The 17,116-nt window shown below is 42.5% G+C and overlaps 1 protein-coding gene across 2 annotated transcripts in view; it reads right to left on the reverse strand.

Annotated features, from left to right (window-relative positions):
• Window positions 1–4,572, reverse strand: part of Sec23b (SEC23 homolog B, COPII component) — a 42,221-nt gene extending 37,649 nt beyond the window's left edge. The window contains exons 1-2 of one of the 2 annotated variants that reach the window (XM_087911153.1): window positions 4,192–4,572; window positions 817–1,051 (exon numbers count right to left, since the gene is read on the reverse strand). In XM_087911153.1, the coding sequence (XP_087767279.1) occupies window positions 817–1,037 (221 nt within the window). In that variant the 5' untranslated portion in view covers window positions 1,038–1,051; window positions 4,192–4,572. Of the gene's footprint in view, window positions 1–816; window positions 1,052–4,155 lie in introns of both variants that reach the window. The other variant, XM_087911154.1, reaches the window with a different exon arrangement.
• Between the last annotated feature and the right edge of the window lie 12,544 nt (window positions 4,573–17,116).

Below are 17,116 nucleotides of genomic sequence, written 5' to 3' on the forward strand. Positions count from 1 at the left end.
TACAGAGCAAGTTCCAGGATAAGCTTTAGGACACAGAGAAACCCTGTCTCGAAAAACCAAAAAAAAAAAAAAAAAAAAAAAAAAAAAGAAAAGAAAAAGAAAGAAAAGAAAAGGGCTGGAGAGATGGCTCAAAGGTTAAGAGCATTGCCTGCTCTCCCAAAGGTCCTGAGTTCAATTCCCAGCAACCACATGGTGGCTCACAATCATCTGTAATGGGGTCTGGTACCCTCTTCTGGTCTGCAGGCATACACATAGAGAGAATATTGTATACATAATAAATAAATATAAAAAAAAGAAAGAAAGAAAAGAAAAAAAAAAGAAAGAAAGCCATTCCTCAAAGTCTACAATTAACCAGAAGCAAACTGCTAATCTGGGAGGGGATAAGAAAGGAAGGAAGGGAAGGAAGGGAGAGATGGAAGGAAGAACAATTTCAAACTCTCTCCACCTATCCTCCCCTTGTTCAAATAGGGTTCCTTCCAGAAACACCTTTAATCCCAGCTTTTGGGAGGCAGAGGCAAAAGGATCTTTGTGAGGTGGACACCAACTACATCTACATAGTGAGTTCCAGGATCTAGGACTAGATCTGGCTAGGACTAGATCTGCCTCAAAAAAGACAGCAAACAAAAAGATTCCAATTTGATCTGAAGTATTTGACCAGAGAGGTTTCCGTGAGCAATCATCCTCTAAGAATCTTAGCATCTACTTACTCTTACCTCAAACTGGAAACTCTTCTATAGAAATCAAGTGACTTGTATGAGAACTGCATAAAGACGACAATTTATTTATTATTTTACTAGGTTTTCAAAGAACTCATACCAAAGTGGATTGAGAATAGCCTTGCAGGTTGGCCTGCTGCAAAGCACAGGTTCATACTGTACAGGAGGTAGGTCTGGGCGTTCCTTTAACGGAGTGAGGAGACAAGCCAAGGGAACAACCATTCTTGTGGCTTCAAGGCGGCTAGAAGGCCACACATTCCAACTGAAACGCACGCCATCTCGCTCTTCATTCTGCTGAATGAACTCCAGGTATGTTGCCATGGTCTAAAGGGAAACTAAAAATAAAGCTTTAATTAGATGCAAAATTCTCAGCTGATCTTAAATAAAATTAAAAAAAAAAAAAAGATGGTCTCAAGTCAGGTGCAGTGGTTCACACCAGAAATCTAGCACTCAGTTCCAAACAAAGAGATAGTGTTTCACAAACACTTGGGTGAGGAAAACTTGTCACTATAAGATAACAGTAACTTTCTTCTCTCAGACCCCCAAAGCTGACTATTCTTCCTTTCTGTCTTAGTTTTCTGCTGTCATGATGAAGACCATGGCCAAGCCAGATGTGGTGGCACACAACTTTAATCCCAGGAAGGCAGAGGCAGGTGGATCTCTATGAATTTGAGACCAGCCTGGTCTACAAAGGGAGTTCCAAGATAGCCAAGACTATTACACTGAGAAACCCTGTCTCAAAAAACAAACAAACAAAAAAGATCATGAGCAAAAGCAATGCGGGGAGGAAAGGGTTTATTTCAGCTTATTCTTGTAGTCCACCATCTACCGGGAAAGTCAGAGCAGGAACTCACGGCAGGCACTGTACAGCAGCCAGGGGAGAGTACTGCTTACTGGCTCATTCCTCAAGGCTTGCTCAGCCTGCTTTCTTATAAACTCAGGGCCACCTGCCTAGCGGCAGCACTGACTATAATGGGCTGGACCCTCATGCATAAATCAGCAATCAAGAAAATGCCCCACAGGCCTATCTGGTAGGAGCATCTTCTCAACTGAGGTTTCCTTTCTCAAATGACAATGACTTGTGTCAAGTTGGCAAAAAAACTAATTGGTCACTTTCTCAAACCATCTCTGTGGAACTTGAAAAAAATTAAAGCAGTTAAAGGTCGAACTGCTTGACCATTTGTTAGCTGTGTGTGGGTGGATGTTACTATTATCTAGTTGTTTGTTTGTGAGGCTAAGGGTTGAATCCAGGGCCTTGTGCATGCTAGGCAAGCACTGAGCTCAAGTCCTCAGACAAGCCAGTTTCAACCATGTATCCAAAGTCTCAAACTATTTCATCGGCTAACAACTTTCCTAATTCCCTTCCTTCCTTTATCCATCAAAGTACATACTGTATGAAATGTTACATTCCGGGACTGGAGAGATGGCTCAGAGGTTAAGAGCATTGCCTGCTCTTCCAAAGGTTCTGAGTTCAATTCCCAGCAACCACATGGTGGCTTACAACCATCTGTAATAAGGTCTGGTGCCCTCTTCTGGCCTGCTGGTAGAATATTGTATACATAATAAACAAATAAAGTATAAAAAAACATTTAAAAACATTTTAAAAAAAAGAAAAAGAAATGTTACAATCCAAGTAAGCTTTTGTGCCCTCCTCCCACACACATACACATTGCTCACTGTGAAGAAAAGAACAGTATGCTGACTTGAGAATCCAGTTACTAACAGGAAGCAGCGTGACACTCAAGCATTTCTAATGGGCACACCAACACTACGAAGGGGAGTTTGCTTTCATACCGAGTCTCCCCTTGTCCTCCTTCCTTACCATGCTTGCTTATGCTCATCCTTGAAAAGCCCTGGGAAGTCAGTCCTTCAGACTAAGCTTTCAGACCCCAATATTGTTGAGTAAATGCCTCCTAGCTGTGAACACATCGCGACACATAAGTTACTGAGGTTCAACTGAACAAGCTCTTCAGGAAAGCAAGCAAGGACAGGCAAGGTGGCCGAGCGGGTAAAGTATGACAGCCTGAGTTTGGTCCTCAGATGAGGTGTAAGGAGAGAACCAATACTACAAGTGTTGCCTTCAGCCCCCAGCATGGATGACCCGACAGGTGCACACACAGCATGCACATCTCATGCAAAAAAATAAATAAAACAATGAAAAAGGAAAGTAAGAATGTATGTGATGAGAACAGAGGGAAAATTCTTGTAATCTCCATTATTTGAGAGGCTGAGGCAAAAGAACCAAAAGAGTTCAAAGCCTCCTGGGTTACATAGGGAGATCATATAAAATATGTGTGTGTGCATATGTATACGTAATATTATATATATTATATATACTATATATGAAAATAAGAAGCAATATTTTACACACATATAAAATAGTAAAGTGCTTTTAGTGACAGACATGATTGATAATAACTCTCTCCTCTGAGGAATACCATACTGCAAATAACTTCGATGAGGGCAATTTTACATGACCAGAAAAGCAAATTAATTATTCTACCATACAGAACCCACACAACGAAAACCCCCAATCTGTTCCAACGGAAAATCTAAGACATCTCCTTGTTGTTGCTGGCAAACACAGGAAACCGAAACACTGACTACACAGAAAGCATTTATGTACCTTCCTGGAGGGCAAATGAGTACATCACAGGTAGTTACTTTCTAATATCGCCATTTTCAGCAACTACTTCAGAAAACTCCATTCAATATCGGTAACCCCTCTTTAAAGGTCTTTATTTAAAGGCACAAGTCCCCAGGTCTCTACATATTAAAATCTGCTCCCTGTTTCCCATGGCCTCCTTTCCTGGTTCTTCTAGACCACGGTTACTTAATCCTGGACATTCAGAGGATTTCAGTGAATGCATGAATCCTTTTTAGTTCTATGTTCTTTTATTACATTCGATATGTTGAGAAAATGTACGTTTTTTTCCAAAGGACATGAGTCCACTGCTCATAGCAAATTCTCAAGGAGTACGGATATCTGAAAAAGTAAACATGAGAGTGAGGGAGCGAGTGAGAGAATACACAAAAAGATCCAATAAAATATATGAGCCACTCTCATTTCTCCACGACATAACTTTCCAGGACTTGGTAACCATCTGTAGACACGGCTAACCAACACCTAACCCTGTACTGAAGATCTGGGTCTGGTTTCACTTATCATAAAGCAAAACTCAAGTTTTTCATGAGGATTCAATCCTTCCGGATGTTCACGTCATCACCACCCCCACCCCAATTCCCATGGCTAAAGAGTCAGAAACTAGTCCTCTGCCATCAGGCATGGGGCGGACGAGTCACTTTCATCCAGCTTCTGGAGATCATCAGTTCCCTCTGATGCCTCAGCCTGGCAAGCAGAGGGCTCCTCCCCGATGCAGCCCACCTTGCCCGGGGACCTCTGCTCTCGCCCTCCTTCTCCTCCTAAGCGCCCACTCACCAGAGCAGGACCGCTCAGCTGCCCGGAGCCACTCACCTGGACAGAGCCTTCCGCGCCCCACGGACTCCAGCGCTCGGCTCCGGCTTCCACCGCCAAGTCCACCTCAGCTCACAGTCGATTGGTCAGTGCTCCTACACGTCACTCCACGGCGCCTTGTTTTAGCCAATCAGAGAGCGCTTCTCTGGCAGACGCATAGAGCAAAACCGTCAGAAGCGCTGCGCCGCCATCTTTGAATAGGGCAAGGCATTCGTTTCTCAAGCTTGAAACTTGGAAATTCAGAGTTTCCTTAGGGTAAGTGCGTCCTCGAATATGTCCCTAAACGCTTCTCCTGCTCCTGCGCTGGACCTCGGCGCCTGCGGGTCCGTCATCCAAACGCATCTAGCCTTCCTCCGGCATCCGCCCTGACTCACCACGACGTCTGTTTGCCTCAGAGGAAAGGTCCTCTCGTCACCTTAGTTACCGGGAAGCGAGACCGGTGACGTGTAACCCCAGTAAAACCCGAAGTTGTCCGGAAGAGGCCGTCAGCCTGCGGGAAGGGCCATGTAGGTGGCAGGGAGTCTCTACCGCTAGTTGAAGTTCTTTCTGAGCGTGGCAGATGCAGTTCCTCGCAGGACCAAACTTTCCCTTCTCACTTGCTGCTATGGCTTCTGCGCTCAGAAGAGCCTGTTTCATCTCCCCGTCATCCAACAAGGAAATGAGTAATTGGGCGCAGTCCTCCTATTCAAGCATTTTAGGAGACTAACAGAGTCCATTTTTATGGGTAACACAAATTTCTGTGACCGCCACAGTCATTTTATACTTTCTTACAAGTGGGGGGGGGGGGGGACCAGCAAATTCTCGAATCCTTTTGAAGATTTATTTTTTATTAGACCTGCCGTGTGTCAGTGTATGCATGTGTGCACATGAGTGTGCAGGGCCTACAGAGGCCAGAAGAGAATGTGGGGTCCCATGGAGCTAGAGTTACAGTCAGTTGTGTATCCCCTAACATGAGTGCTGGGAACTGAGCTCCAGCACGACACACTCAGCCGCTGAACCAACTCTCCAGCCCCAAAACTCTAAAATCCTAAATTTATACTAAGAAATGTTTAGGCAATTCAAAGAATATCCGTTAAATAGCTCAGTTAATTGTTAATTCAAACCGTTCTTTAAATCAGGCCTAACTATGTAGTTCGGGCTGGCCTGTAATTCATAGACATGTGCTTTCCACTGTCCTCATATGCCTCCTGAGTGCTAGGATTAAAAACACAGGCCATCAAATCAGTATGGTTGTTTCTCAGAAGTTTGGAAATCAATCTACCTCAAGACCCAACAATAACACTTTTAGGCATATAGCTAAAGGAGGCACACTCATACCACAAGAACATTTGCTCAACTATGTTCATAGCAGCATTATTCATAATAACCACCATCTGGAAACAACCTAGATGCCTGTCAACCAAAGAATGGATAAAGAAAATGTGGCACATTTACATAATGAAGTACTACTCAGCAGTTAAAAAAAAATGACATCTTGAAATTTGCAGGCAAATGGGCAAAAATGGAAAAAACCATCCTGAGTGAGGTAACCCAGATCCAGAAAGGCAAATATGGTATGTGCTTACTCATAACTGGATATTAGACATAACACAAAGGATAACCAGCCTACAGTCCACAACCCCAGAGAAGCTGAGAAACAAAGAGGACCCTAGGAAGGGAAATAGACATGATCTCCTGAAACTTTCATCCAATTATTGATGGAAGCAGACGCAGAGATCCACAACTAGCCACTGGACAGAGTTCCCGAAGTCCAGTCGAAGAGAGAGAGGAGTGATAATATGAGCAGAGGGGCAAAGACCACAATAGGGAAACCCACAGAAACAGCTGACCTGAACTAGTAGGAGTTCACCAACTCCAGGCTGACAACTGGGGAGCCTTCATAGGACCAATCTAGGCCCCCTGAATGCAGGTGACAGTGTGACAGTGTGTGGCTTGGGCAGTTTGTGGGGCTACTGGCACTAGGGCCGGGAGCTATCCCTAATGAATGATCTGGCTTTTTGGAGCCCATTTTCTATGAAGAATTACCTTTCTCAGCCTAGACACCAGAGGGAAGGGCCTTGGTCCTGCCTCAACGTGGTGATGTGACGGAATTCCTTGACTCCCGTGGGAGGCCTTACCCTCACTGAGGAGCAGATGGGGGGTTGGATGAGGGGAAGGTGGAAGGAGGGGGAAATGGGGTTAGTATGTAAAAAAATAAAATAAATAAAAAACACACATAATAAATGAATAGCTAAATACAAAAAAAAACCCACAGACAATCACACACAGATAAGTCAAACTTTTTAAGTACTACAAATCATCGAACTTAGTTTAAGTAGATGTTACTATGAAATGTTACTATTTGCATAAAAATCTTGTCAGAATAATAATTCATTGTTTAACAAATTTGCATTTTTCATCATCTTTAAACATTAATGTTAACAATATCGTGTAACCTTAAATATGCTTGGGAAACTCTAATCTCTTCCTAAGGAAACATGTCCATGCAAAATAAAATGCACATGTGCATTATATATAACACTGAGAAAAAGAAATAGCTTTTCTTTGCAAATAACTTTTTTAACAAAAAATAATTTTATTTGTCAAAGATTTCCCTGAAGTTTTTCAACCTGAATTATTTCTGCCCCAATAATTTCTGTAGAAATGGTATTTTTCAAATTTCATGTTCAAAGAGATTGAATGCCCTTATTTGGGGGAATTTTAGAAACATTTGATTTATATGAGTGTACTTGTTTTGTTACAAAGGTTCTTTAATTAGAGAAATGATGATTTAACTTAGTATGACTTGACAAAGGTAGAAAGATCTCCTGCCCTTTCGTAGCAATGGGTGTGAGTCTTCTTTTCATTCTAGCCTGACACATTGACATGTGTTAGTTGTGCAGTCTCAGCCCCCGGTCAAAAAGAAGTGTGGAAACATATAAAAGAGTTTGGTACCATAGAGAAGACGACTCTGTTCTTCCCAGTCGGTATGGGAGTCATATAGAATGACCAAGACAGTCAAAATGACCAAGACTATCAGAGAACACTACTAAACTAGATTTATGGTCACCTTTCACCTATAAACTATTAGTTCCCTTAGAAGGATTATCAAATGGTTGGTAAAACCAATTTTCTGATTGTTGTTCCTCTCAGGGGAGGGGGATAAACTAGCCAGCCTGAGTAAATCAGAAAGAAGAACTGAAAATTATTAGAAAGGAGCAGAGAACGCTAGAGGAACAGTCCCTCTACTTAGCATTCACCTTCTAGAACCCAACAGTTAAGCTTCAACAACTTTAATGTGCTCATTAGTAATGTGATTACTAGGTTCTATCTGGATCTTAGTGAAAATGTTTATTTTAGAACATGTCTAGATGGCTCAGCAAATAAAGGTGCTTGCTTACAAGAACCTGTGTTTGATCACCAGGATCCATGTAATGGAGGAGAGATCCAACTCTAGAGAGTTGTCCTCTGACCTCCACCTGCAGAGGATGGCACCCACAAGCATGGATAGACACGGACAGATGGACACATCCACATGCATGCACGCGCACACACACACACACACCATGTGTGTTAAATATTATTTTGGTTTTTCAAGACAAGGTCTCTCTGTGTGGCCCTAGCTGTCTTAGAACTCACTCTGTACACCAGGCTGGCCTTGAACTCATAGAGATCTGCCTACCTCTGCCTCCCAGGTGCTGGGATTAAAGGTGTGTGCCACCACTACCTGACTAATAAATGTAATTTTTTAATTAAAATAAAAAGATTTTTCAAAGATGTAAAAGTAGGGTTGGTGAGATTGTTTAGCAGGTAAAGCCTGTTGACCTGGAGGTCCATCCCTGGAACCCATATAACTATTAAAAAAGAGAACCACTTCCACAAAGTTGTCCTCTGATCCCAAGACATATGTCATGGCACATACACCCCTCCACACAATATAATAATAATATATAATAATAGATACTACAAAGTTTTTTTAAAGAAGTAATATTATACTCCAAATTACCTACCTCATCCATTAATGAGGAAACTAATAGGGACATTCAAAATAATTCTATTTATAAAACTTATAAATATATAAGTTAAAATATAAAATTTTATTTATAAAAACTTATATTCCCTTCCATACAATATCTTTTCCATCCCATATTTAGGAATTATATGCATTATTATGGGTATCAGTATTTTTGTGTGTACCTATCAACTTTCGAAAGTTAACCTCTGTCTCTACACAGTTGGATAGTAATACAGTCAAGGCAAAGGTAGACATCCCTTGGATGGTGCCAGCACATTTCACAAAATGCCCAGTAGGTCATGAAATGTAATTTCTTTTGTCTATTTCATAATTTTTTACAAGACTCAACATATGGTAATGCTAATTCTTTATTCTCAACTTACTGAATTTTAGAACCACCTGAGAAACACAACTCTGGATGTGTCTGTGAGGGCATTTCCAGACAGAATTAACTGAAGAAGGAGACCCACCCTAAAGTGGATGGCACATCTTGTATGGTGGGGACCCAGACAGATTGAATAAAGTGGGAAAAGGAGATGGCAAAATAAGTATTGCTTTTCCCTTTCTCTGTGGTTGACACCATAGACTAAGCCATTCTGCCTCCATACCTTCCCCAGAATAATGTTCCTCTGAGCTGGGAGCCTTGATGACTTCCTGCTATGATGGGCTGCATTTCTCTGAGGTGGGAGTCTTTATGACTGCATTCATCTGAACTAGGAGCTAGAATACATCTTTCCTCTCCTAAGTTGCTTCTTATCAGAAATTTCATCACAGCAATAACAAGTCTATATAGAACAATGGTACTGAGATGTGGGATTGGTTCTGTGAGAAACATGATTGTAGTTGATTTATTTTATTTACTCTTTGCTCTTAACCAGGAACCGCATTCAGTCCCCAGCTCTGCACTGTGGCAGGCATTTCTTACTTAGTATTTCGTTGTTGTCATTGTTTGATTGTTTTGATTTAAAGTGGCTGTTTAAGTGCTCTGCTGTATGGCGGAGTTTTTTAAAGTAGCCAAATCCTTTTTCCTTTGCAGCTTTCTCAGGCCATACATGGAAATATGGGCCAAATTCAATAGAGACTGTGGTAGTGTGAATAGAAATGGCTCCCTTAGACTCATGGATTTGAATGTTTGGCCCATAGTGGGTGGCACTATTAGGAGGAAGTGTGTTACTGTCTAGGTAGTCTTTGAGGTCTTATATGCTCAAGTTATGCCCAGTGTGGGTTGCAGTCTCCTTCTGTTGCCTATGGATCAAGATACAGAACTCTCAGTTGCCTCTCCAGCACCATGTCCACCTGCATGCCACCATGTTTCCATCCATGATGATAGTGGACTAAACCTCTGAACTGGAAGTTAGCCCCAATTAAATGTTTCCTTTATAAGCAGCCATAGTATCTATTCACAGCAATAGAAAACCTAACTGTAGGGTAAAAGGGCCAGCCAAAGAAACCCACCCTGATTCTGAAACCAAAGCCACTGAAAGAAATACTGTAACCCTGAAAGCAAAGCCAGTGAAAGAAACACACTCTGGCTCTGAAACCTGAACCAGTGAAAGAAACACTTTAGCCCTGAACCCAGAACCAAAGAAATGCATCCTGACCCTGAAACCAGAGCCAAAGAAATACACTTTGACCCTAGAACTAGAGTCAGTGAAAGATATATGCCCTGGCTCTGAAAATAGAGCCAAAATCTAAAAAGAGCCAGTGAAAGAAGTACAGTTTGGCCCTGACACCAGAGCCAACTCTGCCCCTGATCAATTAAACTAACCAGGCAAACTAACCAATCCCTGAGCAGAAAATCTTCCCCTTGGAAAACTCAACCCCTAAGAAGCCCTTTATAAGCCCCTCTGACTGCTCAGTTGTGGGCTGTCCTTCCCCACTCTGGCAGAGGCAATCATTCTGGACTCCTCCTTCCCAAATAAATCCCTTTCTTAAGAGTTTTGGGTGAAGATCTTTTGCCAGCATGGAGCTGAAGAACCTTTGATAAAACACCCCCTTGGAGTGGGGCTGAGCAGAACAAGTAACAACTTGTCAGGAGGGGGAGAAGATTGCTACATTTCTGCAAGGGTCTCCCCTTTAGCAGAGTGAAGCCGAAGAAATAACACCTTGAACCACAGAAGAAGCAGACTGCTCTGCAATGTCGTTCCCCGAGAGTAAGAGAGCAGAGCTCGGCTGTACTGACTCTGAGATGGGCAGAATTGCTGCATCCTGCAGGGAAACAATCCCCCACCACACCACAGCTTGAGGTATAGCCTGACTTTCCAAAAAGCCAGGCTACCTTTCCCTCCAGAGCTGCTATGTTTATGCATCTGTACTGTCTTGCCCTTGGGGTTCTGACAGGAAAAGTCCCCAACTGTAGCCACTAAGAGCACTTCCTGTGCACATCCACTACATTTGCTTTTTAAAGGGCCTTTCCCACCTCTCTCTCTCTCTCTCTCTCTCTCTCTCTCTCTCTCTCTCTTTCTCTCTCTCCCTCTCTCTCTCTTTCTCTCTCTCTCCTTTCTTTCTCTGCTTCTCTGCCTACCTCTCTTCTCTATCCCTTTCTCTGCCTCTCTTTTCTCTTCTGCTGCTCCTGTCCCCAGAGTCAAGTCTCCTTCTCCTCCCTCTTCTTCCCCCCTTTCTACATTCCCTTGCCCTCATTAAAAAGAAACCCTTCCAGGGGCTGGAGAGATAGCTCAATGGTTAAGAGCTCTGACTGCTCTTCCAGAGGTCCTGAGTTCATTTCCCAGCAACCACATGGTGGCTCATAACCATCTTTAATGAGATCTGATGCCCTCTTCTGGCATAAAGTCAATAGAGCTGTCGTATATATAAAATAAATAAATAAATCTTAAAAAAATAAAAATAAAGAGAGTGAGGCCAATAGATATGGTGGAGGCAAGAGGATTAGGATCAAGATCACCCTTAGCTACACATTGAGTTGAAGGACCTTGCCTCAAAACAGTAAATAAACAATAAATAAATAAAAATGGGCTGGTGAGATGGCTCAGGGGCTAAGAGTGAGCTCTTCCAGAGGGCCTGGAACTCACCACATGGGGGAGGGGGACCCTTTCGTGTGAACTCTGTCACGTGGCATCTTTCTCATGCCACGTTTTTAAAAATTACAACAGCTGTCCCTTTGCAGCTTCAGGTATAACCTGACTCCCTGACAAGTCAGGATACCCTTTTCTCCAGAACTGTAACACTCATACTAAGACAGGGACCATTTGACTTGTTTGACTGAAGAAATCTCAAGAGAGTGTAACATTACATCCAGGCTAAAGCATGGTTCATCGCATTTATTGTGGCTTAGAGTGAGTATTTTAGCTGGAGGATGTGAAAAGTATGCAGTTTGGCATGAACAATAATGTGAATATGAGGGATAAAGAGATGGCTCAGTGGTTGAAAGCTCTGTGCTTCCTGCTTTTCCAAAGGCCCCGAGTTCAGTCCCCAGTACCCATACTGTTTGGCTCACGACAGCCAGTAACTCAAACTCCTGGAGAACTCCATTCTTAGAGGCCACCTTGAACTCCTGTGCACATAAACACACACACATACACAATTGCTAAAATAATAAAAATTTAAAAAAGAAAAAAACATGAACATGATCAGACAAGGCAGATGTGGGAAAACATCTGTAATTAAAAGGAGATTAGCACTAAGTGTTGGTCGCGCACACTTTTAATCCCAGCACTTTGGGAGATAGTGACAGGCAGATCTCTGTGAGTTTGAGACCATATCGAGTTCCAAGACAGTCAGAGCTGCAACACAGAGAAACCCTGTCTCGAAAAACAAAACAAAAATGGCAGCATTAATTCAAAACCAAGTACTTTTTACACTGGGGCAATAGGAAATAGGTCCTATGGTTCAGACCCTACCCATTGAAATTTCTAGGTTCCAAAAGCAAAAATTTATTTAAAAGAAGAAATTCTGAACTGAGTGAGAATGCCTTCACCCCTTCAGGGATTCCCTCCTGGAAAATGGCCACCAAGCCAAATGTTTTCCCAGTTTCAGCCTCCGAGGCATGCAGAAGACATAGCATCTGTGTTCTACCAGGGTCTGCCTACATCTCAGACTGGCAGCAGGGGGCATGTAACAGGAACAACAAGCAGCGTTGGAACTCACAGGACACAGCTGAGCAGCCAGCAAAATCATGTCAAATGGGCCTTGGAGAGGCAGAGTCCTGAGGACTGCGTGTCCTGAGGACCTCATGCTGTCCTCACAGCCACCACATCCCTCATAATCTATGAGTTGTATGAAAACTCTAAAGGGGTTCCCAGCCCCTCATAGGGCAGTGTTACTGGTACTTAGAATAATAGTGATCAACTTTTACAAGCATTGCTGCTTGTGGTAGTTTGAATGTAAATGGCCCCCATAATCTCATAGGGAAAGGCACTATTAGGAGGTGTGGCCTTGTTGGAGTAGGTGTGGTCTTGTTGGAGTAGGTAAGTGTGATACTGTGGAGGTCGGCTTTGAGGTCTCATGTATGCTCAAGATAATGGCCAGTGTTTAAGTCAACTTCCTGTTGCTTGCAAGATGTAGGATGCTCAGCGGCATTTCCAGCACCATGTCTGCCTGTACCACTATCTCCCCACCATGATGGTGATGAACTGAACCTCTGAACTGTAAGCTGCCTCCCCAATTAAATGTCTTCCTTTATAAGAGTTGCCGTGATCACGGTGTCTCTTTACAGCAATAGGAACCCTAACTAAGACACTGCTGGAACAGATTAATGCAATCACCACCCTTAAAAATAATTTAGACAAGTAGATTGTTAGTAAAGTTAGGTTAAGATGTTTTTGTTAATGGCTTTGATGTAAAAAAAATGCTGAGGAACAATTTAAAGTTTAAAAGGGCATGCTTTTGATAGTTGAGCAAGGGACTTGTTGAGGTCAAGGAACAAAACAAATGTAGTCCAGTGTTAGGGACCAGCCCTGACTTAAAATATTTCTCGTACCAGAGTGGAGGTGTGGGAATAAATGAAGCACTGTTTGCGCGACAGCATCGGGAGGGAGTTTCGGGGATTCTTCATGAAATCCTGAACTCACATTCTGAAAATCTACCCACGTTTAATTTCCAAACAACCTTTATATCAAAATGTAAACTGAGGGGGAAATTCATTAGCATTCTTTTTCCTAGCTAATGTCTTAGGTCACGTCTTGCCTATCTATGCCTCTGAAAAATACCTCTTCCCTAGACTACCTCCTAATTTACAACAGAAGGAGCAAAACAACATTAGCATCTCCTGACCACTTGTTTAGGATGGCGTCAGGTTGTTTTACTATTTAAAAACTAGGCCGCCACCTTCTGTGTGGCAGGTACAAACTGTGTCTTGTAGGTCACTCAGAGTTTTCTGACCGCCAGACAGTGTAGGAATATGGGCCTGTATAATTCGGCCCCTGCAGTCCAGTCATTACTAACTGACACGCCTTTCTTGCTAGGATAGGTTGGTAATCAAAGGCAATGATTAGTTCTTTATACCCATTTCTGCCCTCAGCTTTCTGATATGATTTAATAAAAAACTGTTAATGAATGGGTACGCACACTGAGGATTAAAGAGAAAGTTCCTGATTGTTTTTTATATTTAAAGGTATAGATTTATGATTTTTTTAAAAAGTTTTTTATTATTACCTTTTGAGATAAATAATAAAATGATCGATCCTTTCTTTGTAACTGCAAAATTCAGCTTGGAAGTAAAATAATTGGCTGAGAAAAATACCTTGCTTGCTTACACTTTGTTAATCTAAAACAAGTTGTTTAGACAGGAATGTATGTGGGTCCTTGGGAATAATTTCTTTTACATATAATACATAAAATGTTTAATCATGTAAGGGATATGGGAAATGTGCTATTTTTACTTGTATTTATTATAATCATTCACTTAAAAATAGAATGTAACCATATTGTAATTTTTATATTACTTAAAAGATTTTGCTGGGGTATATAAGCTGTAAGGGAAAAAAACAGAGTCAGAGGAAGACAAAAGGAAAGGGTTAGAAGGAGAACATCAGGAAAGATGTAAGAGGATGTCAGGAAGGAGGAAAGAAAAGATAAAAGAGAGGGGCCTGAAAGTTGAAGGTGTGTGTGCCTGTTCCCCTCATTTACTGGCCCCAGAGAGTGAAGTTTTACTTTCTCAGATTAAAAGGTCAATTGTGTGATTATGCACGACTCCCATTCAGTTCCCGAGCTGCTGAAAACTGACTTTATAGGAGCACCTATTGAGACGCCATTTAAAAAGAATTATTGAAATGAGAAGGCGTGGAGACTTGCTCCAAGGTCTAGGGAGCTGCTAAGGCTGACAGTGTCTGCCAGGGCTGTATTCTCTGCTAAGAAGCTCTGTAAGGCTGGTGTGAATCTGTGAAAGTGCAGCTTCAGCAGCAGTGGATAGCCTAGGGTGCTGAAGACGCAGCCCATGTCCAACATCTCGGGAGCAGAAGGCAGAGAGATCCCTGGAACTTGCTGGCCAGCTAGTCTTGCTAAATTCGTGATGTCCGAATTCACAGATTGAACTTGTCTCAAAAATCAAATATAAAGTGGAAAATAATAGAAGCTACCCAACATTGACCTCTGGCTTACACCCCCCACCCCCGACACACACACCACATACACACAGTTTAAAAGAACACAATAGAATGTGACTGTTCCTGAGGTGGCATGGGAAGATCTGAGTATTATTTCCATACCCAAGGCTCACATTATTCTTGGAAGAATGCATTTTTCATGCCCACCTCAATAAGAACCTCAAGGAATAGACTCAAGACAACTGGTTCTGTGTTCTTTTCCTGGTTTGCCTGCCTCACCCATTTTGCAAAGTGTCCTTTTCTTCCTCCATTTCTTCCTTCCTCCCTTTCTATTCTGGTTTCATTAATAACTCTCTGTGCCCGCTAGTTTTAATTGTCAACTAGCCACAACCTAGAATCGCCTAAGAAGGGTTTTAATGAGGAATCACATAGACCAGGTTCCCTGCAGGCAGGTCTGTAGGAGACTGTCTTCATTTAAACATTTAGTTAACCAAGGTAGAAAGACCCACCCTGAATGTGGGCAGTTCCAGTTCATGGGCAGGGCCCTAGACTGTGTACGAGTGAAGAAAGCCAGCGGCAGTTGGGTTGGACGACCTGAGTTCAATCTCCAGGACCCACCTGATAGAATGAGAGAAAGGATTCCTTCAGGTTGTCCTCTATCCTCCACACACACACACACCCATCTATGCTGAAACATGCACACATCAGGTGTGGTGCTGGGACCAGCCTCAGCAGAGAAGTGGGTCTCGAATTTGGGACGTCTGGAAGGCGAAATGAGTACATGAACACAGGTTTCTGATGCAAGCTGACAGGCTATCAGCTGTAGGCGGGTTTTTCTCCTCTCTCTGCCCCGAGCTTCGAACCTCAGTCTTTTTTTTTTTAAAGATTTTATTTATTATGTATACAATGCAGTGTGCTGCCTCCATGTATGACTGCATGCCAGAAGAGGGCACCAGATCTCATTGTAGATGGTTGTTGGTCACCATGTTGCTGGGAATTGAACTCAGGACCTCTGGGAGAACAGTCAGCGTGCTTAACCTCTGAGCCATCTCTCCAGCCCCCTCAGTCTTTTATTGTAAATTTTACACAAGAAAAATGATTTTTTTTCTTGCCACGGGTTAATCATTACCTGGGCAAAGCAGTTCACAAGAAGTATAAAGATTCTTTGAAGTCAGAACATCATCATTCTTTATGATTTTTTCCCAGGTCCCAAGCCCCCATGCCAGTCACTATATTCTTAATTCTTAGCTGAGTTAGTCATAAAGCAGCTTCTGAGGCTTTCACCTCAGAGGCTAACTACTTGCAGTTTTCAGAGGCATAGTTGAGAGGGTTTTACTGCATTGTCGTACCCTTCCCGTTGTTGGTCCTCACAATTCCAACACTTGTCATTTTGATTTATAAGGCCACAGGCAGTCAGCCCCAAAGGTTCTTCAAGTTCTTTTCCATTTTAGTATAATTTTTGCCAAGTTTCATAATTAGGCAAAGAACAATTTCTGCATTTTCCCCAAATTTCCCCAATTCTTTCATCAGTCAAGTTTTTCCCCATGATCTGCTTTACAGCTTCAGAGCCTGCCCACTCTATCAGATCAGGAAGACTCATATTATTGTACAGCACATCCATTTTTTTTTCATAAGCCACTGGTGTGGAAGAAAAAAAGAACATGAAGAACAAGTACACTAGTAGAATTGCTATAACCAGAAGTCTCTGTAACATTGCGAATGCAGACACAATGGAAGTGGTCCTTGGGGCTCGTACGTGTTTTCTCCTTGGCCCTTAAGTAACGCACTCATTTAGCTACCACTGGGTTTCCTGGAGGGAATTGCTTCCTGCATCTCAGGATCCCCGCGTGTGGGGGAGGGTTATGCTTTGCCATCTCTGGCAGTGTGGCATACACACAATAATTGTAAAAAACAAAAATGGGGTTCAGCCATTAAATGTAGCTGCTGCTCTTCCAGAATACTGGAGTTCGATTCCCAGTACTCACATTTGGCTACTTCCATCTTCAGAGGATCCAACACCCTCCTCCAAACTCCTTAGCGGCACACCCGTGCATGTGGTGCGCATACACATAAATAATAATTCTTGCTGAATATGGTGACATATTCCCTTAATGCCAGCACTTAAGAGGCAGAGGCAGGAAGGTCTTTGTGAGTTCTAGGCCAGTCTGGTCTATGTAGAGAGCCCCAGGCCAGTGTTGGGGTGGACTACATAATGAGACTGTCTTGAACAAACGAAAATTCCATAATAAAAAGATAACACATTATGAGAATATTGCTGCCAGTACTTCATAAGGGACGTGGAGTATGAGGACGCTGGAAAAAAGGAAATCAAAGGTGATTGATATTTGCTGGCAATTCACAGGGTTTAAGTTTGGCAGCCTGTACGCTAGACAGAGAAGGAAGCGTACCAGAGGGCATCCAAGGACTACAA

This window comes from Myodes glareolus, chromosome 10 (genome assembly GCF_982192425.1).
Source record: "Myodes glareolus chromosome 10, mMyoGla1.1, whole genome shotgun sequence".
Lineage (NCBI taxonomy): Eukaryota > Metazoa > Chordata > Mammalia > Rodentia > Cricetidae > Myodes > Myodes glareolus.